General features: G+C 42.7%; 1 protein-coding gene across 1 annotated transcript in view; it reads right to left on the bottom strand.

The window, feature by feature from the left end:
- Positions 1-25,400, bottom strand: part of LOC311100988 (sarcoplasmic/endoplasmic reticulum calcium ATPase 1) — a gene marked incomplete at its 5' end in the record, with an annotated part of 47,490 nt that extends 22,090 nt beyond the window's left edge. The window contains 8 exons of the mRNA XM_084141995.1: positions 2,066-2,363; positions 2,766-2,851; positions 3,045-3,125; positions 3,889-4,027; positions 4,743-4,847; positions 22,779-22,861; positions 23,483-23,500; positions 25,283-25,400. Of these exons, the coding sequence (XP_083998121.1) occupies positions 2,066-2,363; positions 2,766-2,851; positions 3,045-3,125; positions 3,889-4,027; positions 4,743-4,847; positions 22,779-22,861; positions 23,483-23,500; positions 25,283-25,400 (928 nt within the window). The remainder of the gene's footprint in view (positions 1-2,065; positions 2,364-2,765; positions 2,852-3,044; positions 3,126-3,888; positions 4,028-4,742; positions 4,848-22,778; positions 22,862-23,482; positions 23,501-25,282) is intronic.
- Between the last annotated feature and the right edge of the window lie 2,067 nt (positions 25,401-27,467).

Here is a 27,467-nt window from a genome sequence, read left to right as displayed (position 1 = left end):
GGAGTCCACCTGTGGTAAATTCAATCGATTAGACATGATTTGGAAAGGCACACACCTGTCTATATAAGGTCCCACAGTTGACAGTGCATATCAGAGAAAGAAACAAGCCATGAGGTCAAAGGAATTGCCCGTAGAGCTCCAAGACAGGATTGTGTTGAGGTACAGATCTGGGGAAGGGTACCAAAAAATGTCTGCAGCGTTGAAGGTCCCCAAGAACACAGTGGCCTCCATCATTCTTAAATGGAAGAAGTTTGTAACCACCAAGACTCTTCCTAGAGCTGGCCGCCCGGCCAAACTGAGCAATCGGGGGAGATGGGCCTTGGTCAGGGAGTTACCAAGAACCCGATGGTCACTCTGACAGAGCTCTAGAGGTCCTCTGTGTAGAGGGAGAACCTTCCAGAAACTCAACCATCTCTGCAGCACTCCACTAATCAGACCTTTATGGTAGAGTGGCCAGACGGAAGCCACTCCTCAGTAAAAGGCACATGACAGCCCACTTGGAGTTTGCCGAAAGCCACCTAAAGACTCTCAGACCATGAGAAACAAGATTCTCTGGTCAGATGAAACCAAGATTGAACTCTTTGGCCTGAATGCCAAGCGTCACGTCTGGAGGAAACCTGGCACCATCCCTACGGTGAAACATGGTGGTGGCAGCATCATGCTGTGGGGATGTTTTTCAGTGGCAGGGACTGGGAGACTAGTCAGGATCGTGGCAAAGATGAACGGAGCAAAGTGCAGATGAAAACCTGCTCTAGAGCGCTTAGGACCTCAGACTGGGGCAAAGGTTCACCTTCCTACAGGACAACGACCCTAAGCACACAGCAAACACAACGCAGGAGTGGCTTCGGGACAAGTCTCTGAATGCCCTTGAGTGGCCCAGCTAGAGCCCGGACTTGAACCTGATTAAACATCTCTGGAGAGACCTGAACATAGCTGTGCAGCGATGCTCCCAATCCAACCTGAGCTTGAGAGGATCTGTAGAGAGGAATGGAAGAAATTCCCCAAACACTCGACGCTGTAATCACTGTTAAAGGTGCTTCAACAAAGTACTGAGTAAATGGTCTGAATACTTATGTAAATGTCATATTAAAGAATTATTATTACATTTTTTGCTTTGTCATTATGGGGTATCGTGTGTAGATTGATGAGGGATTCATTTTAGAATAAGGCTGTAATGTAAAATAATATGGAAAAGGTCAAGGGGTCTGAATACTTTCCGAATGCATGTGCCCCCTTTATTTATCCTACAGTTCTGACTCGGTGTACAGGGAGAATACTGTAAAAACGGCTCATGTTCTGAATTCTGTCGCTGTACACTTTAAAAGTGCTGAACAAATAGTTATATTGACTACGTCCGTCCGAGCTCGCTCATTAATGTCTAAAATCGAAACTACGGATTGCCTCTTATCTGCTGGTCGTCCCCTTATGCCATAGTTTGTACATCTCAATTGTCAGTAGAAACCAAACAGTAATTGAGGCTGAATTAACTTTTTCGCTGCCAGACAAGGCTCCACTGCTAGGTGTAGCAGTGGTACGGATTCACTCCATGGTCCTGAAAAGAAAGCTCTGCTTTTGGACAGCTTTATGTAGGCCCTAACAGTTTGTGGGCACCGTTTGTCACCGTTATAGTGCAATTCATGTATTGTTTAGTGTTGCGTTGTGGCTTTGCTGGCCCCCCCAAGATGCTAAAATGCTAAAATCACCACTGCCTACCTATATGTACATATCTACCTCAATTACCTCATACCCCTGCACATCGACTCGGTACTGGTACACCGTGTATGTAGCCAAGTTATTGTCTCTCATTGTGTATAAATTCCTTGGGTCATTATTTTTCTATTATTTCCCCCCAAAATCTCTGCATTATTGGGAAGGGCCCGTAAGCATTTCACTGTTAGTCTACACCTGTTGTTTATGAAGCATGTGTCAAATAACATTTGATTTTATTTGATACACACCCACAACCCATCTCACCTCAAAACACACACATTCATGCACCCCCCCCACCCATAACACCTATATTTTCCTTATCCTCTATCCCTCCCTCCATCCCTCTCTTCCTCACCCTCAGGGATGGCGGCCACAGCCAGGGCAATGGCGATCTTAAAGTAGTAGACGGCCCCACGGATCCAGGAACCTCCATGGACGGGGTCGTTGAAGTGGCCGATGTTGATCGCCCACACGGCAACACAGATCAGGGAGATGACCTTGGACAGCTGCTCGCCGAACTCGTCCAGCTTGGCCTGCAGGGGGGTCTTCTCTTGTTCGGTGGCGACCATCTGGTCGCGGATCTTGCCGATCTCGGTGGAGACGCCTGTAGCCACAACCACGCCAATGGCCCTCCCGGCAGCAACGTTGGTGCCCTGTGGTTGGTAGAGGTGGAGAATAAAAGGTGAGAAAAACGACGAGCATAAACGTAGAATTTAGTATACTCTGTTGATGTTTTATATGGTTATACAAACATTGTTACACTGTACACCTGTTACACACTGTTATACACTATTTTAGGCATTTTGTTCCTCTAGGAACTAAGAGAATTAAGTAAAGTATACTAATCATGAATAGAGAACACTAAAGGGTGTTTTATGAAGGAAAGGGAAGGACTTAGGGACAGAGGATGGAGTGACAGAGTGAGAGATGGAGGTGTAGAAAAGGAATGGAGGCAGGGAGGGACAGGTGAATAGAGAAAAGAAGGAGGGGATGGAGGGGAGAATGGAATAGAGCGATAGAGGGATGGAGGGAAGGATAGATGTAGGGATACTGACAGAGAAAAGCATGTTCTTCTTGTCCTGGTTGACGGCTCTGGGGTCGGGGACAGGGTCAGTATGCTTAATCACACTGACTGACTCACCTGAGGGGACATACAGACAATGGTCAATGAGAGGATACATAACAAGAGAACAGTATGCAAGGCAACGCCTTATAGGTGTAAAGTAGTAAATAGGTCTGTATACTTTATTGTGTTCTTAATCCTTATCCTGTATTGTTGTTTTCTGCATAGTTAAAACAACATGATATGTATTATAGTATGGGAGGATCCTCACCAGTAAGGATGGACTGGTCAATGCGGAGGGTGGTGGAACGGATGGCAACAATTCTGATGTCAGCAGGGACTTTGTCACCGACTGGGGGAGACAGAGAGAGAGAGAGAGAGAGAGAGAGAGAGAGAGAGAGAGAGAGAGAGAGAGAGAGAGAGAGGGTATGCATGCTTAACCTCAACTGACACATTATACACCAACCAATCAGAATGAGCCATAGGAATGCCATGGAAATGACTGACTTGAAGGGCAACAGATATACATTGATAAATGAACACCAGTGGGTTATGGGAGAGCTGGGAGAGAGAGAGGGCAAGAAGGGGAGAAGAGGTGGGGCAGGTGCAAGGGGGATATTTACACCCAAGATTTTCTTTTCCTTCCCTCAGCATGTTTTCGCAGCCGTTCGCCTCCTCCCTCCTTCCCTCTATCTCACTGCCTTATATGGGCAGTAAGCCTCCCCATCTCCCCTATCTCTCGTCCTCGCATGTCCTGCACTTGAGAATCCTTTCAAAAATACACTCTGTGGGTCCCTACCTTTCTTTCTAAACAGTTTACGCGGTAAAGCCCCTTAACACCTAAAGTGTTAAGTCAGTGTTAAAAAAGGAGGGAACAAATTATATTGAGTATGAGATAATAAATTCTATGTATTTGTTAGGGGGACAGAAACAATTAAAACATTGACACATTGAGTCATCGACAGTCAGATGCATTGTCCCATCATGCTTTAGCTTGCGCTAATTTGCAGCATGAGTCTCTACACTAAAATCCCTAGTCCCTAGGGCTTTGAAATAGTGAAAAATGTAGGACACAATAAAAACATAGATAATGAAGGGAAAGATGGGTCTCTCACCGGACACCTCCACGATATCACCGGGGACCATCACATTGGCCTTGATCTTCTGCACGCTCTTCCTGTCAGTACGAAATACTTTGCCCATCTCAGGCTCGTACTCCTTCAGAGCCTCGATGGCGTCCTCAGCATTACGCTCCTGTGGCAGACAACCAGACACACGTGCAACTACAGTCAATACAAACACCCACTGTCTACTCCAACACAACTACAGTCAATATAAACACCATTTCACAGGACTGCAGTCAACACTGACATAACCACAGACCATACAAACACCTAGTCATAACATACAGTCATAACTATACACCTAGCCATAACATACAGTCATAACTAAAAACCTAGCCATAAAATAAAATCATGACTATACACCTAGCCATAACATACAGCCCTAATTATAAACCACTTATAACATAAGTACACGCAGTACAACTGCTAGAACTGTGTTAGAGGCCCTGTGTGCCTCAGTTGGTAGCGCATGGTGCTTACAATGCCAGGCTTGTGGGTTCAATTCCCTCAGGGGACCAGTATCAGTGTCTGCTAAATCACTAAAATGTAACATTTTAATGAAATAGACCATGTTACAGTCACAACTAATAGCCACAGTCAATACTACAGACGGTTGTTTGTTTTTAGTGTGTTCGTCTTCTTGTTTGTTATTACTCAAAACACCCCTGACCCGGCTGTCATTCTCACTGGTGTCCAAAAGTAATTATGGTCAATTGAGCAACTTCTCTTTCTCAGTAACCCTAACCCACATGCTCTATGTCATCAACCCACGTGCTCATGTTATCAAGGCTGCGGGTGTGTGTAGTTGCTCAACGTGTACGTGTGTGTACATCAACACCACTGACCTGCCACACTCCAACAACAGCGTTAGCGATAAGGATGAGAAGGATGACGAAGGGCTCGACGAAGGCAGTGACGGTCTCCTCACCTTCCTCGAACCAAGCCAGCACCTGAGCACAAAGAGATGGACATAAGCGGAAAAGAGTTAGCATTTGGTGTCAGCATTTGCATCATAGCTTGCAGTCACACTGTCTGCAGGGGAAACAGTGTTGAATCGCAGTTAAATCACTGAAATTATTATCTGAGTGCTTTTGTGAACAACATCAAGAGAAATTCCTTGTAACATTTGTGGCATGGCAATAAAGTTTTCTTATTCTGAATCTGCTGCAAAGCAAAGAACTCCTGTGGGCTATTTGATAGGCAGTGGTTGTCTGTAGAGTTTTTGTTGATTTCTATATGGTTTACACATGTTTATAATGATGTTATGGATCTTAGGGCACGACAATTCTCCTGAGGGAAGCCCTTGGCTTAAAAGCCTTAGGGAAGCCCCTTGCAATGGAGAATGTAGTGTGTGGAGGGCTCACGATTTCTCTGTGAGGATGTTTGAGGTGATTGTGAATAAGCAGAGTGCACTATAGGGAACTATCTGGCATTTAGAAAAATGGTGTCAAGTGTTTGTTCCATCCATAGAATTAGGAATTAGAATACTAGAATGGACATGAAACTTATTTTGATAGGAGATCAGATGGGCCTTCACGCTTCAGCAAACAAAGGGAAGGAGGAAATGACAAAAAATCATGAGAATGGCTTACCAAGAAAAAATTCCAAAAGGACTAATTCGAGGTAAAAAGGAGTTAGAGCACTCAACAAAAAAAGGCAGAGAATGAGAGCATAGTGACTCTGATACCTCCAGAACCAACTCAGCTTTTTTAGGGACACGAGGCAAGGAAGACGAGGCGGGGCTCGAGGGGGAGGAAATCCACCCCCAGCCCACCTGAGGAGGTCCAGTCGGAACCGCAACAAGAACTTTCGTTGATCAACATATCACCAGGGCCTTTCACTGATGCCCAAGTTTCAGTCCTGAATAAAGGACTCTCTGTCTGCCCTTCTAATAGGATCGACCCTTTTGCATTAAAAGTTGACACTTTCAAATTTGTTCGCTAATTACATTTAAAGTTGTATTCTATGCTAACAGGCAACCATCGTGTAATGGCAATGCAGCGTTTAGAAACTATAATGCATCTGGTATTTCTGATGTGAGAGACAAACGACTTTCAAAAAGAAGTCGAGTTTTGTGCCTTATGCTAATTTGAGTCCCTCAATTCTCACCTACAGTAGGCTGATAGAACATGATTTTACTAAATTAGCCCACAATACCCCTAAACAAGCAGCTAATCTCAGTAATGATGAACAAAATACTTTGAAGGAACTGAAAGACAATCCTATTGTGGTATTTAGCAGGGAACAATATGCTTAACTCTCTGACACTAAGTTATATGTCCCTCTCTGTTCCAACCCCACAGACAGAATAAAAAAGGATATCGCTTAATTGATAACCCTCTTTCAGAGGGTTAGATAATGGAAATGGAGAAGGACATTCTCATTCATAAACTGTCCAGTTTATTATGGCTTACCGAAAGCATCTTGGTTACACTTGACATTCAGTCTCTCTACACTAATATCCCTCATGACACAGGCCTACGAGCGCTATCTCGCTATCTCAACACCAGACTGGAGGGTATCTTACCTCCATCTAACTAGTCAAAAAATCCTATAGGATTAGTGATTTTTCCAATAGAATCCTATAAGATTCTCACAATTCTACAGGATTTTGTGTCATCTCTATCACCTCTATCAATCTTATTGGAATCCTATTGAACTACTGTTTTCCTATTGGAAATCATCAGTAGTCAGATTGTATCCGCCCAATTAGAATTCTATTAGATTTAACTTAATTGAACCATTAAATTATAGTTTGTTGTCATTAGATCCAGTAAAATACAACAATATTAATTAATTATATTTGTTGATCGGAAACAACAGTTCTATATTCATTTATGTTTTATTCACCTGTAAGAAAGCCTGTCCCTTTAAGAGTGACTGATGACATCACAGCTAGCGCAAGCTTGCAGTGTTAATTAACCTAACTCTCAAGTTCAGCTTGCCACCGGTGGCTGTGGAGACCACAGGAGGTTGTGGCACCATAATTGGGGAAAACGGGCTCGTGCCAGTGACTGGAGCGGAATTAGTGGAATGGTATCAAATACATCAAACACATGGTTTCCAGGCTCCTGTGGTGGAGACTATTGTTAAATCACCAAATCTAGCCAGAGTACTAAACTGAAGATTAAGATTGAAACACACCAATACTATCAGCTGACTTTCATACGCGTTCCCGGATATTATTGAAATGATGATCTACGACCAGCTCTTTCTGCCAAAACCACAACCCCAAACACTTTCAGTTAAACAAAGTAATTGTTTCTATACCAGCTGTTAACAGATTCATTGTAACGAAATGTAACAATATGGAAGAGTAGAAAAAAGGGGCCAGTTCATAGGAATCATGAAGGGGAAGAGACATGGCAGGTCGATGGCAGACGCGCGGTTCTTTTGAAAGGGCTTCAAAGTTTATCAACAAATATTTAACCAGGAGACGATTGAACTTTGCTATTGGTGGGTTCCCCAGGTAGCGAGGGGAATGGCATCCCTTGAGAGGGCAAGAACGAGATGTATGTTAGGGGAAGTACAATATTATCATAAGGAGACGTATACTTGGAATACAGAGGAGGGAAAAAGACAGGCAGAGTAGGTCGAAGAGAGAGAGGGAGGAAGAGGGTGAGCTTGAATCGGTTAGAAATGGTGGGAAAAGAGGATAAGGTTTGTTAAAGTAGAATGGTAGAAAGTGTAATTAGAGTGAGCTGTACACCGGATCGAAGACGGAAGTGAGTGAGGGCGAATTATCATAGGTGGTAAGTTCTCGGAGACCAAGGTCAGGATAAAGATGAGTCTGTGACGGTAGGAGTGCCATAAAAAAAAAAAGTGTACCCTTGCCTTTTGGCTGATCCATTTGTGGTTTCAGGGTTGGTGAAAAAAGAGTTGGTGGCTGTGGAATCGGTGAAGGTGAAGGTAACCAGAAGTGGTCTTGTGATAATTGTTTGTGTTTCTGCTGGTGAGAGAGAGATGGCGCTCCGCGTCAAACGAATGGAGACAAGAGATGTGAATTGTTTTGATCTCAAGAAAATGGTAAATGTGAAAGTTGACCAACTGAAGGGGAAGATACCCGGTGTTTGTGATGCTCGTCGTTTGGTGCGATGCAGAAAGGGTGGCTTGAGTGGTGAAACAAAAGAGTCATTGTCTGTTCTTTTAAGTTTTGATGTTGAGTCTTTATATACATAAAATGTACTACCTACACATACATGTGCCACAATAGTAATCATATAATATACCATAAATAATACCAAAAGAGTTTTCATCTATATTTTTCATAGCTGTCTATTTACCACCACAAACCAATGCTGGCATTAAGATTGCACTGAATGAGCTGTATAAGGCCATAAGTCAACAGGAAAACGCTCATCCAGAGGCAGCGCTCCTAGTGGCCGGGGACTTTAATGCAGGGAAACTTAAATCCGTTCTACCTAAAAAATATTCAGACTACAAAGGGAAGCACAGCCGCGAGCTGCCCAGTGACACAACACTTCCAGACGAGCTAAACCACTTCTATGCTCGCTTTGAGGCAAGCATGACTGAAGCATGCATGAGAGCACCAGCTGTTCCGGATGACTTTGTGATCACGCTCTCCATAGCCGATGTGAGTAAGACTTTTAAGCAGGTCAACATTCACAAGGCCGCAGGGCCAGACGGATTACCAGGACGTGTACTCCGAGCATGTGCTGACCAACTGGCAAGTGTCTTCACTGACATTTTCAACATGTCCCTGACTGAGTCTGTAATACCAACATGTTTCAAGCAGACCACCATAGTCCCCGTGCCCAAGGACACTAAGATAACCTGCCTAAATGACTACCGACCCATAGCACTGACGTCTGTAGCCATGAAGTGCTTTGAAAGGCTGGTCATGGCTCACATCAACACCATTATCCCAGAAACCCTAGACCCACTCCAATTTGCATACCGCCCCAACAGATCAACAGATGATGCAATCTCTATTAAACTCCACACTGCCCTTTCCCACCTGGAAAAGAGGAACACCTACGTGAGAATGCTATTCATTGACTACAGCTCAGCATTCAACACCATAGTGCCCTCAAAGCTCATCACTAAGCTAAGGATCCTGGGACTAAACACCTCCCTCTGCAACTGGATCCTGGACTTCCTGACGGGCCGCCCCCAGGTGGTAAGGGTAGGTAACAACACATCTGCCACACTGATCTTCAACACGGGGGCCCCTCAGGGGTGCGTGCTCAGTCCCCTCCTGTACTCCCTGTTCACCCATGACTGCATGGCCAGGCACAACTCTAACACCATCATTAAGTTTGCCAACGGCACAACAGTGGTAGGCCTGATCACCGACAACGATGAGACAGCCTATAGGGAGGAGGTCAGAGACCTGGCCGTGTGGTGCCAGGATAACAACCTCTCACTCAACATGACCAAGACAAAGGAGATGATTGTGGACTACAGCAAAAAAAAAGAGGACTAAGCACGCCCCCATTCCCATCGACGGGGCTGTAGTGAAACAGGTTGAGAGCTTCAAGTTCCTTGGTGTCCACATCACCAACGAACTATCATGGTCCAAACACACCAAGACAGTCGTGAAGAGGGCACGACAAAGCCTATTCCCCCTCAGGAGACTGAAAAGATTTGGCATGGGTCCTCAGATCCTCAAAAAGATATATAGCTGCACCATCGAGAGCATCCTGACTGGTTGCATCACCACCTGGTATGGCAACTGCTTGGCCTCCGACCGCAAGGCATTACAGAGGGTAGTGTGTACGGCCCAGTACATCACTGGAGCCAAGCTTCCTGCCATCCAGGACCTCTATACCAGGCGGTATCAGAGGACGGCCCTCAACATTTTCAAGGACTTCAGCCACCCTAGTCAAGACTGTTCTCTCTGCTACCGCACGGCAAGCGGTACCGGAGTGCCAAGTCTAGGTCCAAAAGACTTATCAACAGCTTCTACCCCCAAGCCATAAGACTCCTGAACAGCTAATCATGGCTACCCGGACTATTTGCACTGCCCCCCACCCCCACCCCCACCCCCCACCCCATCTTTTTACGCTGCTGCTACTCTGTTAATTATTATGCATAGTCACTTTAACTCTACCCACATGTACATATTACTTCAACTACCTCAACTAGCCGGTGCCCCCGCACATTGACTCTGCACCGGTACCCCCACTGTATATATAGCTTCCCTACTGTTATTTTATTTTACTTCTGCTCTTTTTTTCTCAACACTTTTTGTTGTTGTTTTATTTTACTTTTTTTATTAAAAATAAATGCACTGTTGGTTAAGGGCTGTAAGTAAGCATTTCACTGTAATGTCTGCACCTGTTGTATTCGGCGCATGTGGCCAATACAATTTGATTTGATTTGATTTGATCAGATGATCTGGCCTCCACAATCACCCAACCTCAAACCAACTGAGATGGTTTGAGGTGAGTTGGACCACAGAGTGAAGAAAAAGCAGCCAACAAGGGCTCAGCATATGTGGGAACTCCTTCAAGACTGTTGGAAAAGCATTCCAGGTGACTACCTCATGAAGCTGGTTGAGAGAATGCCAAGAGTGTGTAAAGCTATCAAGGCAAAGGGTGGCTACTTTGAAGCGTCTAAAATATCAAATATATTTTGATTTGTTTAACCCTTTTTTGGTTACTACATTATTTCATGTGTTATTTCATAGTTTTGATAACTTCACTATTATTCTACAATGTAGAAAATGGTAAAAATAAAGAAAAACCCTTGAATTGTTTTTAAAAATATATATATCCTGAACAAAAAATTTTACGCAACATGCAGAAAATTTCAACGGTTTAGTGTCCCCTGCATAAAGAGCACCTGTATAATGATCATGCTGTTTAATCAGCTTCTTGATAGAAATGCTCACTAACAGAGACGTAAACAAATTTGTGCACTAAATTTGAGAGAAATAAGCTTTTTGTGCATATGGAAAATGTATGGGATGTTTTTTTCAGCTCATGAAACATGGGACCAACACTTTGCATGTTGCGTTTATATTTTTGGTCAGTATATACAGTGCCTTCGGAAATTGATTACCTTTTTTAAAATTCAATCTACACAAAATACCCCATAATGACAAAGCAAAAACAGGTTTTTATAAATGTTTGCAAATGTATAAAAAAATAACAACTAACATATCACATTTATATAAGTATTCAGACCCTTTACTCAATACTTTGTTGAAGCACCTTTTGCATCGATTATAGCATTGAGTCTTCTTGGGTATGACGCTACAAGCTTGGCACACCTGTATTTGGGGAGTTTCTCCCATTCTTCTCTGCAGAGCCTCTTAAGATCTGTCAGGTTAGATGGGTAGTGTTGCTGCAGAGCTATTTTAAGGTCTCTCCAGAGATGTTCGATCAGGTTCAAGTCCGGGCTCTGTCTGGACCACTCCAGGACATTCAGAGACTTGTCCCAAAGCCACTCCTGCATTGTCTTGGTTGTGTACTTAGGGTCGTTGTCATGTTGGAAGGTGAACCTTCGCCCCAGTCTGAGGTCCTGAGAGCTCTGGAGCAGGTTTTCATTAAGGATCTCTCTGCACTTTGCTCCGTTCATCTTTGCCTCAATCCTGACTAGTCTCCCAGTACCTGCCGCTGAAAAACATACCCACAGCATGATGATGCCACCACCATGCTTCACCGTAGGGATGGTGCCAGGTTTCCTCCAGACGTGACGCTTGGCATTCAGGTCAAAGAGTTCAATCTTGGTTTCATCTGACCAAATAATCTTGTTTCTCATGGTCTGAGAGTCTTTAAGTTTATTTTGGCAAATTCCAAGAGGGCTGTGATGTGCCTTTACTGAGGAGCTGCTTCCGTCTGGCCACTCTACCATAAAGGTAGATAGCGTGCAAAGCTGTCATCAAGGCCAAGGGTGGCTACTTTGAACAATCTCAAATATAAATATATTTTGAATTGTTTAACACTTTTTTGGTTACTACATGATTACATATGTGTTATTTCATAGTTTTGATGTCTTCACTATTATTCTACAATGTAAAAAATAGTAAAAATAAAGAAAAACCCTGGAATGAGTAGGTGTGTCCAACTTTTGACAGGTACTGTATATCTCTGGTTATACGACAACTTGTTGAAGACTGCCAGCTACATTTTGGATTGTTGCATTTTGTTTCAAGTGGGTTGCCATTGCTGAAAGGTAAACGCAACACTATTTTGTCAATCACTCATGTCGATATCAATAGAGCGGGGGCAAACGTTTGGGGTGTATGCACTGTTTAAACTACTGTAACACTATTCAAAGGCCACACTGAATCTGAGAATAATTTTCATATCTGTGTTAGAAGAGAATTTGCTGAAGACTACGTCATCTACGTTTTTGAATGTCAGATGGAAGTTTATGAGGCTGCCGAAACGGGGAAGGAAACAAATCAGTTGCTTTGTCATTTAACTTCAACGAATCAAGAACCACCATGGGATATCAAGTGACAAGGGTTGACTGTTATTTGAGTGTGAGGCCAGCTACTTTCATACAGAGAGTACCCCGAATTTTCCCTGCCATTTGAGTTTGAAAATGGTAATAAAAGTCCTAAGACCATCCGCTCATATGACAAAATCAACGGTACAAAACCAATGATACTGATCTGTTTTAAGGAATCGATTTTGTGCCATTGTGATTTACTATAAACGTTTATACTAACATCACTAATCTGAGGTAAAAAGGATGTGCAATTACCCTCAATTCGATGTGGTCAAAACATGAGGTTGTGTAATGTAGTAACACACACTGTCCACGTACAGGAAATTAGCACAATATAAAATAATCAAATATGTAAAAAATAAATCAACATTTAAATTTAGGCTGATAATGTACACATATATTTCTCACTAGTTTAACCATTTACAGAGTAAAAAAATGCTCTTATGCACGATCTAACCGGGCGCGCTAGAAAGAGCTCCCAAAGTCCTACTTACTATAACCTGTCAAGCCATAGTATTGATAGTATTCTATTCATTGTTATTTCAGACCAGTGTATGGGCACTACAATTGGATAAATACAGCTTTATTGGACAATCTCACAGCTAAATATCCCACAGAAACCTGAACATTTATGTTAAACTGCAATCAAGATTAAACACCAGTAAACTGAGGAAAAGCCTCTCTCCCTGTCTCTGGAGCACAATCTCCATGTCTTTGCCTACTCGCACCAGTGATAATTCCCTGAGGTTCTCAACCTCTTCAACCCACCATCACAATATGGGAGTGAGGCTGCAAGTTCATTTGCAGTATGATTTTTAACCAGTCCAATTGGACTCCCATTGGATTCTATGCTATAGGATTGAATCTTATAGGATCCTATAGTATTCCAATACAAGAATCCAATGGAAAAATCCTGGGAGACACTGGGAGGAGACCTTCATTTATGATGTCTAGAAAAACTCATATTTCCAGAATGTCGCCATTTGGAAAAGATACATAGATGACATCCTACTGGTATGGAACGGGACTGATGCTCTCCTCTCAGAGATAATTTCTTATATTAACTTATCTGACCCAAATCTCAAATTCACAGCAGAGAGAAGTCGGAAAAAATAGGCTTCTTAGATCTTACAATCCACAAAAATAAAGAAAACAAGTTGAAGTCTACTATCTTCAGTAAGCCGCAGAGTAATATTGCACTTTTATGTGCAGACAGTAACCACCCGGTACACCTTAAGCTGAACATACTGGTGGGTCAATTCCTAAGACCCTAATGATATATGCACCAGGTTCCTGCAATGCGGGTATGATAACAGTATCATTGAACAGGCTTGTACCCGTGCTAGAGAGACTGAACGTCAAAGCCTACTCACTGGCACTAATAGACACCAGTACAGCCCATGTGCCGGTCGCGTCAAATCCATGTTAATGAAACACTGGAACATCCTCAAAAGTGGTCAAAATCTGCAAGAGTTCACAGCAAGAGAGTTCACAACATTGCCCCCTTGCATTTGTTTTCGCTCTGCGTGCAATCTAGCCGATTCCGTTATATGCTGACCAGACCGCTCGCGCGCATGTTGAGTTTGTCCACACACACCAGATGCGATCAGGACACGCAGGTTGAAATATCAAAACAAACTCTGAACCAACTACAGTTGAAGTCGGAAGTTTACGTACACTTAGGTTGGAGTCATTAAAACTCGTTTTTCAACCACTCCACAAATTTCTTGTTAACAAAATATACTTTTGGCAAGTCGGTTAGGACATCTACTTTGCGCTTTCCAACAATTGTTTACAGACAGACTATTTCACTTATAATTATCACAATTCCAGTGGCTCTGATGTTTACATACACTAAGTTGACTGTGCCTTTAAACAGCTTGGAAGATTCCAGAAATTATGTAATGTCTTTAGAAGCTTCTGATAGGCTAATTGACATTATTTGAGTCAATTGGAAGTGTACCTGTGGATGTATTTCAAGGCCTACCTTCAAACTCAGTGACTCTTTGCTTGACATCATGGGAAATTAAAAAGAAATCAGCAAAGACCTCAGAAGTCTGGTTCATACTTGGGAGCAATTTCCAAACGCCTGAAGGTACCACGTTCATCTGTACCAACAATAGTATGCAAGTATAAACACTATGGGACCACGCAGCCGTCATACCGCTCAGGAAGGAGACACGTTCTGTCTCCTAGAGATTAACGTACTTTGGTGCGAAAAGTGCAAATCAATCCCAGAGCAACAGCAAAGGACCTTGTGAAGATGCTGGAGGAAACAGGTACAAAAGTATCTATATCCACAGTAAAACGAGTCCTATATCGACATAACCTGAAAGGCCGCTCAGCAAGGAAGAAGCCACTGCTCCAAAACCGCCATAAAAAAGCCAGACTACGGTTTGCAACTGCACATGGGAACAAAGATTGTACTTTTGATGAAACAAAAATAGACCTGTTTGGCCATAATGACCATCGTTATGTTTGGAGGAAAAAGGGGGATCTTGCAAGCTGAAGAAAACCATTCCAACCTCGAAGCACGGGGTGGCAGCATCATGCTGTGGGGGTGCATTGCTGCAGGAGGGACTGGTGCACTTCACAAAATAGATGGCATCATGAGGAAGGAAAATGATGTGGATAAATTGAAGCAACATCTCAAGACATCAGTCAGGAAGTTAAAGCTTGGTCGCAAATGGGTCTTCCAAATGTACAATGACCCCAAGCATACTTCCAAAATTGTGGCAAAATGGCTTAAGTACAACAAAGTAAAGCCCTGACCTCAATCCTATAGAAAATGTGTGGGTAGAACTGAAAAAGCGTGTGCGAGCAAGGAGGCCTACAAACCTGACTCAGTTACACCAGCTCTGTCAGGAGGAATGGGCCAGAATTCACCCAACTTATTGTGGGAAGCTTGTGGAAGGCTACCCAAAACGTTTCACCCAAGGTAAACAATTTAAAGGCAATGCTACCAAATACTAATTGAGTGTATGTGTCACGGTTTCGGCCGAGACTGCTCCTCCTCCTGGTTCGGGCAGGCTTCGGCGGTCGTCGTCCCCGGAGTACTAGCTGCCACCGATCGATGTTTCATGTTCGTTTGGTGTTGTCTGGATGTTGTACACCTGTGTCTTGTTAGTCCTCGTTAGTGTCCTATTTAGTTCTCGTTGTGTGTGCTTGTCGTTGTGTGTGATTGCGCTTCTGTTTCGTGTTTGGAGCTACATTTTCCTTCCAGTGTTTTGGAGAGGGTTGTTTGCACATGTTTGTGCGTCATTTGTTTTGTCGCCTGTGTGCGTCGTGTATTTTGCCTTCGGGCTTATTGTGCTTCTGTTGTATATATATATAATATATATTGCACTAAAGCCTTTGGACTGAGCCTCTGCGTCCTGCGCTTGATTCCTACACCACACCCACCTTCAGCACGCCTTGACAGAATCACACACCACCATGGAATCAGCAGGATCGGCAGTGACGCCTGTGTCGCTCGAGGAGCATCTCCGTGGGCAAGAGGACCAGATCCGACAACTGGAGACCGCTCTACAGGAGGTAATCAACATCATGCACCGATGGGAGGCCAGCAGGGTACCCACACCTCCACCTACCCTGTCCATCCCATCGGTCGGTCCACCAGTCCCAGGTTCGGAACCCAGGGGGATTCGGCTCTCGCTCCCGAGGGCGTATGACGGAACAGCTGCCGGGTGTCAGGGGTTCCTCCTGCAGGTGGAGCTCTACCTGGCCACTGTACACCCGGTGCCCTCGGGATACGAGAGCGTTTCCGCCCTCATCTCCTGTCTCACGGGCAAGGCGTTGGAGTGGGCTAACGCTGAGTGGAGGAAGATGGACGCCAACACCATCACCTACGCCAAGTTCTCCCGCCGCTTCAAGGCCGTGTTCGACCATCCACCTGAGGGCAAAGCGGCGGGGGAGCGTCAAGTCCATTTGAGACAGGGGAGGAGGAGCGCTCAGGTGTTCGCTCTAGAGTACCGGACTCTAGCGGCGGATGCAGGGTGGAATGAACGGGCTCTCATCGATCATTTTCGATGTAGCCTACGAGAGGACGTTCAACGTGAGTTGGCCTGCAGGGATACCCATCTTATCTTCGACCAGTTGGTCGATATGTCCATCCGTCTGGACACCCTGCTGGCCACCCGTGGACGTCCCACCTTCAGCACGCCTTGACAGTATGTAAACTTCTGACCACTGGGAATGTGATGAAATAAATAAAAGCTGAAATAAATCATTCTATCTACTTTTATTCTGACATTTCACATTCTTAAAATAAAGTAGGGATCCTAACTGACCTAAAACAGGGAATTTTCACTTGGATTAAATGTCAGGAATTGTGAAAAACTGAGTTTAAATGTATTTGGCTAAGGTGTATGTAAACTTCCGACTTCAACTGTATATTCATTTGGGGACAGGTCAAAAAGCATTAAACATTTATGCCAATTTAGCAAGCTAGCTTGCTTTTGCAAGATAATTTGTCCTGGGATATAAACATTGGGTTTATTTTACCTGAAATGCACAAGGTCCTCTACACTGACAATTAATCCACAGTTGGCAACCAACTTTAAGGTGCATTACCACAACCAACTGGACTGGAGCGTGGACCTTAGTTAATCTTTCAATCACCCACGTGGGAATATGCTCCTAAAAACCAATGAGGAGATGGGAGAGGCGGATCTTGCAGCGCGTCAAGCGTCACAAATAGAACCAAGTTCTATTTTAGCACCTGGCTAAGCAGACGCTCGTTAACGTGAGCGAGCAGTGTGGGTGCAACGATTGAATAACATGTATGTGTACATTTATTTTGCAACACTCGCTCACTCGAATGGTGTGATCAGCATGTTACGCACAGCATGCAGCTACCCAAGATGTGTGACACTTGGCTCCCAGGCCCGCCCAACGGCAATTGCAAGTGTGTGCACTGTGACAATACGACCAATACTCGTTTTTTACCACCCGAGAACAGGTAAAGAATACAAAATCCAAAGCTTAATTAATTGAGCATGTAATGTACATGCTCATATGCATCTGCAGGACTACTTATAGCGGTTGTCACGCCCTGGCTCTGGGACTTTGTTATGTTGAGCCAGGGTGTGTTGTTTCTATGTGTTTTGTGTGCTAGAGGGATTATCTAGTTCATTTGTTTCTATGTTGGCCGGTGTGGTTCTCAATCAGAGGCAACGTGTATCAGCTGTTGCTTGTTGTCTCTGATTGGGGAACCATACTTAGGCAGCCTGTTTTCCACAGTGTGTTGTGGGATCTTGTTCCGTATGGTTTGTATTGTAACCAAGGACTTCACGTTTCGTATCGTTTGTTGTTTTGTTTCGTGCGATCATTAAAAATAAAAGTATGTTCGCATTCCACGCTGCGCCTTGGTCCTCTCTGTTCGACGATCGTGACAGCGGTCAAACTAAACAAGCATTGAAACTTCTATAATGTTGTTGCCTTGATTTTTTTGGGCTCCGTGTCTCCGGATTCACTTACAACCAAATATCACCTACAGTGGGGAAAAAAGTATTTAGTCAGCCACCAATTGTGCAAGTTCTCCCACTTAAAAATATGAGAGAGGCCTGTAATTTTCATCATAGGTAAACGTCAACTATGACAGACAAAATGAGAAATAAATCCAGAAAATCACATTGTAGGATTTTTAATGAATTTATTTGCAAATTATGGTGTAAAATAAGTATTTGGTCAATAACAAAAGTTTCTCAATACTTTGTTATATACCCTTTGTTGGCAATGACACAGGTCAAACGTTTTCTGTAAGTCTTCACAACGTTTTCACACACTGTTGCTGGTATTTTGGCCCATTCTTCCATGCAGATCTCCTCTAGAGCAGTGATGTTTTGGGGTTGACGCTGGGCAACACAGACTTTTCTATGGGGTTGAGATTTGGAGACTGGCTAGGCCACTCAAGGACCTTGAAATGCTTCTTACGAAGCCACTCCTTCGTTGCCCGGGCGGTGTGTTTGGGATCATTGTCATGCTGAAAGACCCAGCCACGTTTCATCTTCAATGCCCTTGCTGATGGAAGGAGGTTTTCACTCAAAATCTCACGATACATGGCCCCATTCATTCTTTCCTCTTTCGTCCTGGTCCCTTTGCAGAAAAACAGCCCCAAAGCATGATGTTTCCACCCCCATGCTTCACAGTAGGTATGGTGTTTTTTGGATGCAACTCAGCATTCTTTGTCCTCCAAACACGACGAGTTGAGTTTTTACCAAAAAGTTATATTTTGGTTTCATCTGACCATATGACATTCTCCCAATCCTCTTCTGGATCATCCAAATGCACTCTAGCAAACTTCAGACGGGCCTGTACATGTACTGGCTTAAGCAGGGGGACACGTCTGGCACTGCAGGATTTGAGTCCCTGGCGGCGTAGTGTGTTACTGATGGTAGGCTTTGTTACTTTGGTCCCAGCTCTCTGCAGGTCATTCACTAGGTCCCCCCGTGTGGTTCTGGGATTTTTGCTCACCGTTCTTGTGATCATTTTGACCCCACGGGGTGAGATCTTGCGTGGAGCCCCAGATCGAGGGAGATTATCAGTGGTCTTGTATGTCTTCCATTTCCTAATAATTGCTCCCACAGTTGATTTCTTCAAACCAAGCTGCTTACCTATTGCAGATTCAGTCTTCCCAGCCTGGTGCAGGTCTACAATTTTGTTTCTGGTGTCCTTTGACAGCTCTTTGGTCTTGGCCATAGTGGAGTTTGGAGTGTGACTGTTTGAGGTTGTGGACAGGTGTCTTTTATACTGATAACAAGTTCAAACAGGTGCCATTAATACAGGTAACGAGTGGAGGACAGAGGAGCCTCTTAAAGAAGAAGTTACAGGTCTGTGAGAGCCAGAAATCTTGCTTGTTTGTAGGTGACCAAATACTTATTTTCCACCATCATTTGCAAATAAATTCATAAAAAATCCTACAATGTGATTTTCAGGAAAAAAAATTCTCAATTTGTCTGTCATAGTTGACGTGTACCTATGATGGAAATTTCAGGCCTCTCTCATCTTTTTAAGTGGGAGAACTTGCACAATTGGTGGCTGACTAAATACTTTTTTCTCCCACTGTATTTATATTTTGACATGGCCTATTGATTAATGAGAAACACAATTAATCTTATTAATTTGTGCTATAATTTGCCATTTACCTTGAAACATAATATAATTATAAGTTGTTTACATTGTTGTGTCTCAATGGGTCACTAGGCTTAAATAGGAGCTAATAGCAATGGTCAGGTCACTCTGAGGAAGATGTTACCTTGACGTCGAAACATCAGTCACCTGTTCGCATCCTGTACAATGGATTAAAGTGAGCAAAAATAAATCAATTTCTGCCTTTTTTTATTGAGTGCACCAATGCTTTTTTCCTCAAATTAGTCCTTTTGGAAGTTTTTCTTGGTAAGCCATTCTCACTTCTTATGATGGAAAAACTGCCATTCACTGTCTGAAATCAGTTGATGATAGGACTTAGACAAGTTGTAAATGCAACAAGTACTGATATTGTATCATATAATAGCACTCACAGCATTTTGCCCCCCCCAAAATTGGACACATTTATGGTCTGTTTACATATATTTTAGAGGGTATTTATACAGAAAATGTGTATAAACTGTATTTAGAATTATATGACAATTTCTGATATATCACATGCCTTATTTTTATTTTCCTAAATAAGTAAAATCATGATTATGCCTCTACTACCATTCATTCCAATTAGACTGGGTTGGATTTCTCCCTGACCAACATGGCTGCCATTTTGACCCCATTCTGGAACTTTGAGGGTTTATTGCATAGCCACTCTAGTAATTTAATAGGATCTCTATGGTTCCATCACTGTTCTATTTAGAGCTTAGTCTGTTTACTGTCTGATACTCTTACACAAACTCAGTGCTAGTGTCCATAAAAGCATGAACACAACAACAGGAGGCAACACTGTGCCAGGTTTAGAAATAGACCGACTGGAACTACATTTTTAAAAATTCATTTATAAATGAAGTGGGAGAAACATTTTGAATTGTGTAAATCGTATGTTTTGTGTATTTGACATTTTGCATTTGTGTATTTGCAATTTTGGAATAATAAACTTATGTAAAAATAAAGATAGTCGCGTTCTCTATACTGTATATGCTCTTAATAATTTAATGGGTAAACACCGAATCAGCAGGTTGAGTTAAAATGTTTTCTTAAAACGTGTTGATGCTGTTCAGCTGTGGTCCAACGTTGAGCAACCATTCCAGTTTGCAGTTTCCAGAATGCAGTTTAGTGCTGTCTTTCACAATATTATGACACAATCCCTGTACACTTGATCTCCATGTCCCATAACTCCATGCTCCTACAGTATCCACTTCAACCTTCTCTTTCTGTGGAAGCCCATCGTTCCTTCCTTCAGACCTGACCTTTTACCGAAGGATACAGTTTCTCTTCCCCGACTTGAGTCTTTCTTAAAATAAATAGCCCTTCGACCCCCCCCCCCCCCCCCGCTCCCCGCACCCACTGTCTCTCACCCACTCCTCAATATTCACCTTCTAAGGCCATCGTGACAGCTGCCCAAAGTGGTGGAAAGCTTCGGGTAGGAATTAATACACCTCCACCCCTGTCAATGTACCCCACCCCAAGTTCTCCCGTTCAAAAACATATTTTAAGAGGGAGGGGGACTTAGAGAGCCAAGAGAAGCTAGAAGTTGTTTGACAAAGTGACAAGACAGCAATGACCAGGCAGTGCTATGCGGGATCATCATTCAGGCCAGTGGCTTGGGTTACAGTTGTAGTCCTACAACTTTAACCCTTTACACTCGTACCCTTATACGGGTTCAAAATGGCAGATTTGGACACTGATAAGCTGCTAAATTGGAAAACAGTGGCTGTACAGTAACATGCTATACATGACGTCAGAGCTCAGGCTCTGCGCTTCACAGCGCTGTATGGGTTTTGACTGAACTTGAGCACCACGCATGACAAGAAGTTGCACCCATCCCTCCCTCTAATTGGTCAACTTTTGCAAATGTTTTGGAAATGCTGTAAATTATGAGGAGACATTGAGGACAATAATAAAAATACCGCTTTGAGGTCATACGAGCAAGCCAAACACCCATGAGTCCTAATGTGCACTTCACATTTCCATATCATAAAACTCATGTAATATACAGGGTCAATGTTTGTGATCACTATGTCTGATGTACAGTTACAAGATGACATTGTGTTTTACCCTGCGTTGTCCTTAACAGAATGAGTATTTGTTTTTTGTATTGTGAAGAAAATATGGCACGGACCACGCATCTGAATGCACTTATGACTCCATTCTATGAGCTCCAAAATTAAGATCTGCTTCTCTGAATTGCCTTGTGAAAGTCTAACACCTTAAGATCATATTTTATAATTTAGCTAGTCATGTTGGCAATAGAATACGTTTTCAAATTATGCACACCTGACCCAGATTCTGATTTATAATGGACCGTTTTTGGATTGCGTAAACAACAAAGGTAATTGTGTAAAGGCTGGGATGCAGGGCTGTTCCAGAAAAGTGTGCTTGCTGTGGTTACTCAACAGCACAGCTAGGAGAGCAAAAAAAAAAGCATTATAGATGAAGATTCTTCTTTGAATCATAAAAGTGCATTGAAATTACTTAGGAACTGTGCACACTTTGGAGAGGTGTGTGGCCACTTCGAAACACCAGTTAGACGTCTCACTCAAAGCCTTGTCATGTTTTTGTCTTATGTTGCATCAACAAATTCGGCAAAAAGTACAGTAAATGTAAAATGGAGCTAAAATCAACAGTGTAATGTTTGGATTCAGTCTTGTGTCAGGTGAACTGTAGTGTCCTGACCTTTAGACTAATAATTTTCCAATAGTCTACAAAGTGTTCCTTTTTAATTGCTACCATGGTTATGCATATGTTTTCCATATTTCTTCTGTAAGAAACATTTCAATTTAGCCCTATCCATATAGGCCAATTCCACAGCTGTTTAGTATCAATTAATGGTCATACTAATTAAAGGGTATTAACATAAAAAGTGCAGAGGGGGTATGAGTGGGTATGGGGGGTGGTCCGCCCCCAAAAATTATAAAATAAGTATTTTCTTCTCACTCTGGGTTGGGAAGGGAATGAAACATGAAAACGAATAAATAAATAATAATCTTAAAATCTTGAAATAATTTGTTATTGGGGAGCAATTTTCACAAAGTTTACAAAAATCTTGTTCAGGTGGGATGAATAATTGGGGCAAGCCAAATCTACTAAGATTCAATTGAATTGACAATCAATTAAATTATTGTTAAATAACGAGACCCAATAAGATCTGCACTTAAAAAAATATATACGATATTAGAGTGTGTAATTTGTGTGTTTTTCCAGTGACTTATTACTACTACTACTACGATTACTACGACTACTATTATTGTGACCAAATCATTACCAAAATAGCCTGGGATTAAATAATACTAGCGTAGTCTTTGTTTACTCACAAAAGAGATGCAGGCAGCCAGCAGCAGGATTCTGACCAACAGATCCTCAAACTGCTCCACAATAAGCTCCCAGGTGGTCTTACCTGACACACAGAGAGAGAGAGAGAGAGAGAGAGAGAGAGAGAGAGAGAGAGAGAGAGAGAGAGAGAGAGAGAGAGAGAGAGAGAGAGAGAGAGAGAGAGAGAGAGAGAGAGAGAGAGAGAGAGAGAGAGAGAGAGAGAGAGAGAGAGAGAGAGAGAAATATAGAAACAAGTATTATTTTTAAATAATCTGAGAATCTGTGTGTATTTGTTATTTTTGTTTAAGTGTCTGGGGGGCAAAATCATTATTATGCTGAAGGATGTGTGAGAGTGATAATGTATGGAATGTTTTGCTTGTTTTCAAACCCAAAACAGGTGAGGGAAAATTACCTATTATCTATTGATTGATTTGCATTGATTTGGAGTCATATGTCTATAAATGTGGAAGCCCAGTTACCAGGATTATACAAGAGTGTGAGGATTATGCAGTACTGTGCAAGGAATTCCACAATCAAACGGTTGCTTGCATGTTACAATTAACCCCTGATAAAGGTTGATTTTATTTTGGATTGAAGCCAGTGTCGTGAATCACGTGTAAAAAGTAGCAATAATATTTATAAAAGATTGGTACATTTCCACAATGTGGTTCTTATTTGTGACAGTTCAAGTGACAAAAACACTTACCCTCCTCAGCTGGCAGCGCTGGGGTTGTCCAATCATGATGCAGGGAAGAGAAGGAGGGCAGAACAGAAAATAATTATGAGCACAATAGAAAAGTTATTATTAATCATAACTGTATGATATGTCAAACTTAGCTTAGTTCATAACCACTTGGACTGTGCATATATTCAATGAAAAATATGGGCTATTTATCTCCAGCATGTTCTATTTTCCCTAATCGTGGTTCTAATAGTAGTGAAAAGCTGTGTCAAAAATCTGATATACTGACTAATGAAATGTAATGTCATGACTAAAAATGTTTTAGTCATGACATTACATTTCTATATCCTGACTTTCAACCATTTTGGATTAACCAATAACAAAAATCAGACCAAGCCAGACTGTGCTTTAAAGTGTCTTAGTGCACAACACATCCGATAAATAATGTATCTGTGTTTCAACTATTGCTTTGTGGTCCTCTGTAGCTCAGCTGGTAGAGCATGGCACTTGTAACGCCAAGGTAGTGGGTTTGATCCCCGGGACCACCCATACACACACCAAAAAAATTTATGCACGCATGACTGTAAGTCGCTTTGGATAAAAGCGTCTGCTAAATGGCATATTATTATTAAAATCGGGAAGAACAAACAAATTAAACATTGAATTCTGAGTGCCCATAAACTAGCCATAAACCAGAAATGCAATGAAATGTAGCCCATGGAATTGTCGACAATTATCTGATAACAGCAATTGCCATGTTGCTGATTGTAGTCTTTACTGTACGTTTATTGATACACTTGCTTACTCATCAAATCATTTTTTTGCTACAAAAGCATCATCGTTAGCAAATTGTGGCCATAAATGCAAATTGTAGCCAGCTTGTGCAATGCTAAATGAACACAGAAAGGTGTGGGCATTTCAGCAAGCCAATCGAAGCAGACTTCCATCTAACTTTGCTTGGTCTATGTAGTTCACGCTGCATTAAAATGGTCATTGATCAGTGATCATATTTCAGATCATTCATCCCCGTTAGCCATCTAAGGACCTCCCCCTCTGCATTGGGCCTAAAATTATCCCCCCTCTCTGTTAATGCTCGCCCTGCATATTACCCAGGAAGACTCTTGAGCCGTCACCTGTCTCGCTCTCCACTCTTCCTTTCCTCTTTAATTAGCTCTTCAAAGCCCCAAAAAGTATCTGCTTCTCCAAGTCTCTGTATGTCCTTGTCTACCACCTGTTGCAACTAACCTAACCCATTTCTAAAAAAGAATCGAACACAGAACATTACTGCGTGCTGCAAGTGTCCCTAACAAAAAAATCAGTCTTGTTGTTGACAACTTGTCAACTTCAAAGTTAGCATGACTTGTGATATCGTTAAGAGATATTATCGTTTTTTCACATACTAAACATTACGCAGGTTGACATTTATTGTCATGAATCTTGTCTTGGAGGCAGAACTGAGCGATTTCCGGCCAGTTGCAAAGTCAGAATTGGCTATATCATAAAATAAATACTTTTGATTTTAATTTAAGGTTACAGTTAGCAGTGTGGTTAAGGTTAGGGTTAAGGTTAGGTTTAGGTTTAAAATCAGATTTTATGTCTGTGGCTGTGCCAGCGAGTGACCACTCTGTAGAGCTGCCAGGGCAAGATTCATGACAATAAATGCAAACATCACCCATCTACTACTTGTAAATATCTACCACAGTGGTCTCTAATCTCTCGGCACAGTGCACACCTCCTGTACTTTGTCTATTCTACCGTCAGTTGCCATTTATTTTCTATGTTCCCCTTCATTCATGCACCCCTACATCCCTCCGTGGGTCTCACCATTGGGGCCATACTTGGCAAGGTTCTTCTTGACTTGGTCTGGGGTAAGACCGGTTTCCATGTTCACCCCGAAGAAGGCCAGGCATTCTGCCGGCGTCTTCGTGTGCGCGTTCTCCATCCTTGCCACTAGCCGTGTCTATCCGTACTCTTTAGATTTTTGTTGCGTTGCTCCTTTTTTTTAAGTGTGGTGCTAGGACTTGTATTGGTCCCTTGGTTTTTTCGACCCCTCCACAAGCAGGAGTGCTGGACTGACAGAAAGGTGAATGAGCAAACACTGCTGCAGGGTTTTATATCAACACGGGCCACACTATTGGTGGGGACCCCACAGGTACACGCCTCTAAATTCCAGCATGAGAGATATGGGATGGTTAAGGTGGGGCTAGAGGTGGAGTAATAGGGGAGGTGAGCTGGTAGACTTGGACAGGAACTGTGGACAAGGCTTGGCTAGGTGGAGGAGGGGGTAGTAGGGTGGAAGGGGTGTGTGGGGTGGGGGGGAGTACGGAGTTGAAGGGAGGGGGTGTACCATGGATGAAAATGAGATCTGTTTTTGGAACATGCATAGTCAGTGGAATAAGGATAGGGGAGAAGGTGAGAGAATGAGACAGAAGTTCGTGCAGGGGGAGGAGGGGAAACATTAAGTGACAGCTCAACTGGTTTCTGCTGAGGAAGGGGGCAGAGACAGACAAAGAGTAGGAGACAGATAGAGACAGAGATGGTGCAAGCTTAAAGAGCGACTGCCTTTAAAAAGCAACTAATCCCTTTGAAAACGGCCTATGTGGAATCAATATGAGTCAGAAACAGTTATTCTTCTGTCAAAATTAACTACAATGTGTAAAAACATTATAGCCTTATTCTAAAATTGATACAATTATTTTTTCCCTCATCAATCTCCACACAATACCCCATAATGACGAAGCAAAAACAGGTTTTTAGAAATGTTTGCAAATGTATTAAAAATAAATAACAGAAATACCTTATAAGCGTTCAGACCCTTTGCTATGCTAAATTGAGCTCAGGTGCATCCTGTTTCCATTGATTATCCTTGAGATGTTTCTACAACTTGATTGGAGTCCACCTGTGGTAAATTCAATTGATTGGACAAGATTTGGTATGGCACACACCTGTCTCTACAGTGGGGGAAAAAAGTATTTAGTCAGCCACCAATTGTGCAAGTTCTCCCACTTAAAAAGATGAGAGAGGCCTGTAATTTTCATCATAGGTACACGTCAACTATGACAGACAAAATGAGAAGAAAAAAAATCCAGAAAATCACATTGTAAGATTTTTAATGAATGTATTTGCAAATTATGGTGGAAAATAAGTATTTGGTCAATAACAAAAGTTTCTCAATACTTTGTTATATACCCTTTGTTGGCAATGACACAGGTCAAACGTTTTCTGTAAGTCTTAACAAGGTTTTCACACACTGTTGCTGGTATTTTGGCCCATTCCTCCATGCAGATCTCCTCTAGAGCAGTGATGTTTTGGGGCTGTCGCTGGGCATCACAGACTTTCAACTCCCTCCAAAGATTTTCTATGGAGTTGAGATCTGGAGACTGGCTAGGCCACTCCAGGACCTTAAAATGCTTCTTACGAAGCCACTCCTTCGTTGCCCGGGCGGTGTGTTTGGGATCATTGTCATGCTGAAAGACCCAGCCACGTTTCATCTTCAATGCCCTTGCTGATGGAAGGAGGTTTTCACTCAAAATCTCACGATACATGGCCCCATTCATTCTTTCCTTTACACGGATCAGTCGTCCTGGTCCCTTTGCAGAAAAACAGCCCCAAAGCATGATGTTTCCACCCCCATGCTTCACAGTAGGTATGGTGTTCTTTGGATGCAACTCAGCATTCTTTGTCCTCCAAACACGACGAGTTGAGTTTTTACCAAAAAGTTATATTTTAGTTTCATCTGACCATATGACATTCTCCCAATCCTCTTCTGGATCATCCAAATGCACTCTAGCAAACTTCAGACGGGCCTGGACATGTACTGGCTTAAGCAGGGGGACACGTCTGGCACTGCAGGATTTGAGTCCCTGGCGGCGTAATGTGTTACTGATGGTAGGCTTTGTTACTTTGGTCCCAGCTCTCTGCAGGTCATTCACTAGGTCCCCCCATGTGGTTCTGGGATTTTTGCTCACCGTTCTTGTGATCATTTTGACCCCACGGGGTGAGATCTTGC

Source organism: Coregonus lavaretus (assembly GCF_964263955.1).
Source record: "Coregonus lavaretus genome assembly, chromosome: 25".
Classification (NCBI taxonomy): domain Eukaryota; kingdom Metazoa; phylum Chordata; class Actinopteri; order Salmoniformes; family Salmonidae; genus Coregonus; species Coregonus lavaretus.
The sequence above is the reverse complement of the archived record's forward strand: the minus strand, read 5'-3'. Positions and strand labels throughout refer to the sequence as shown.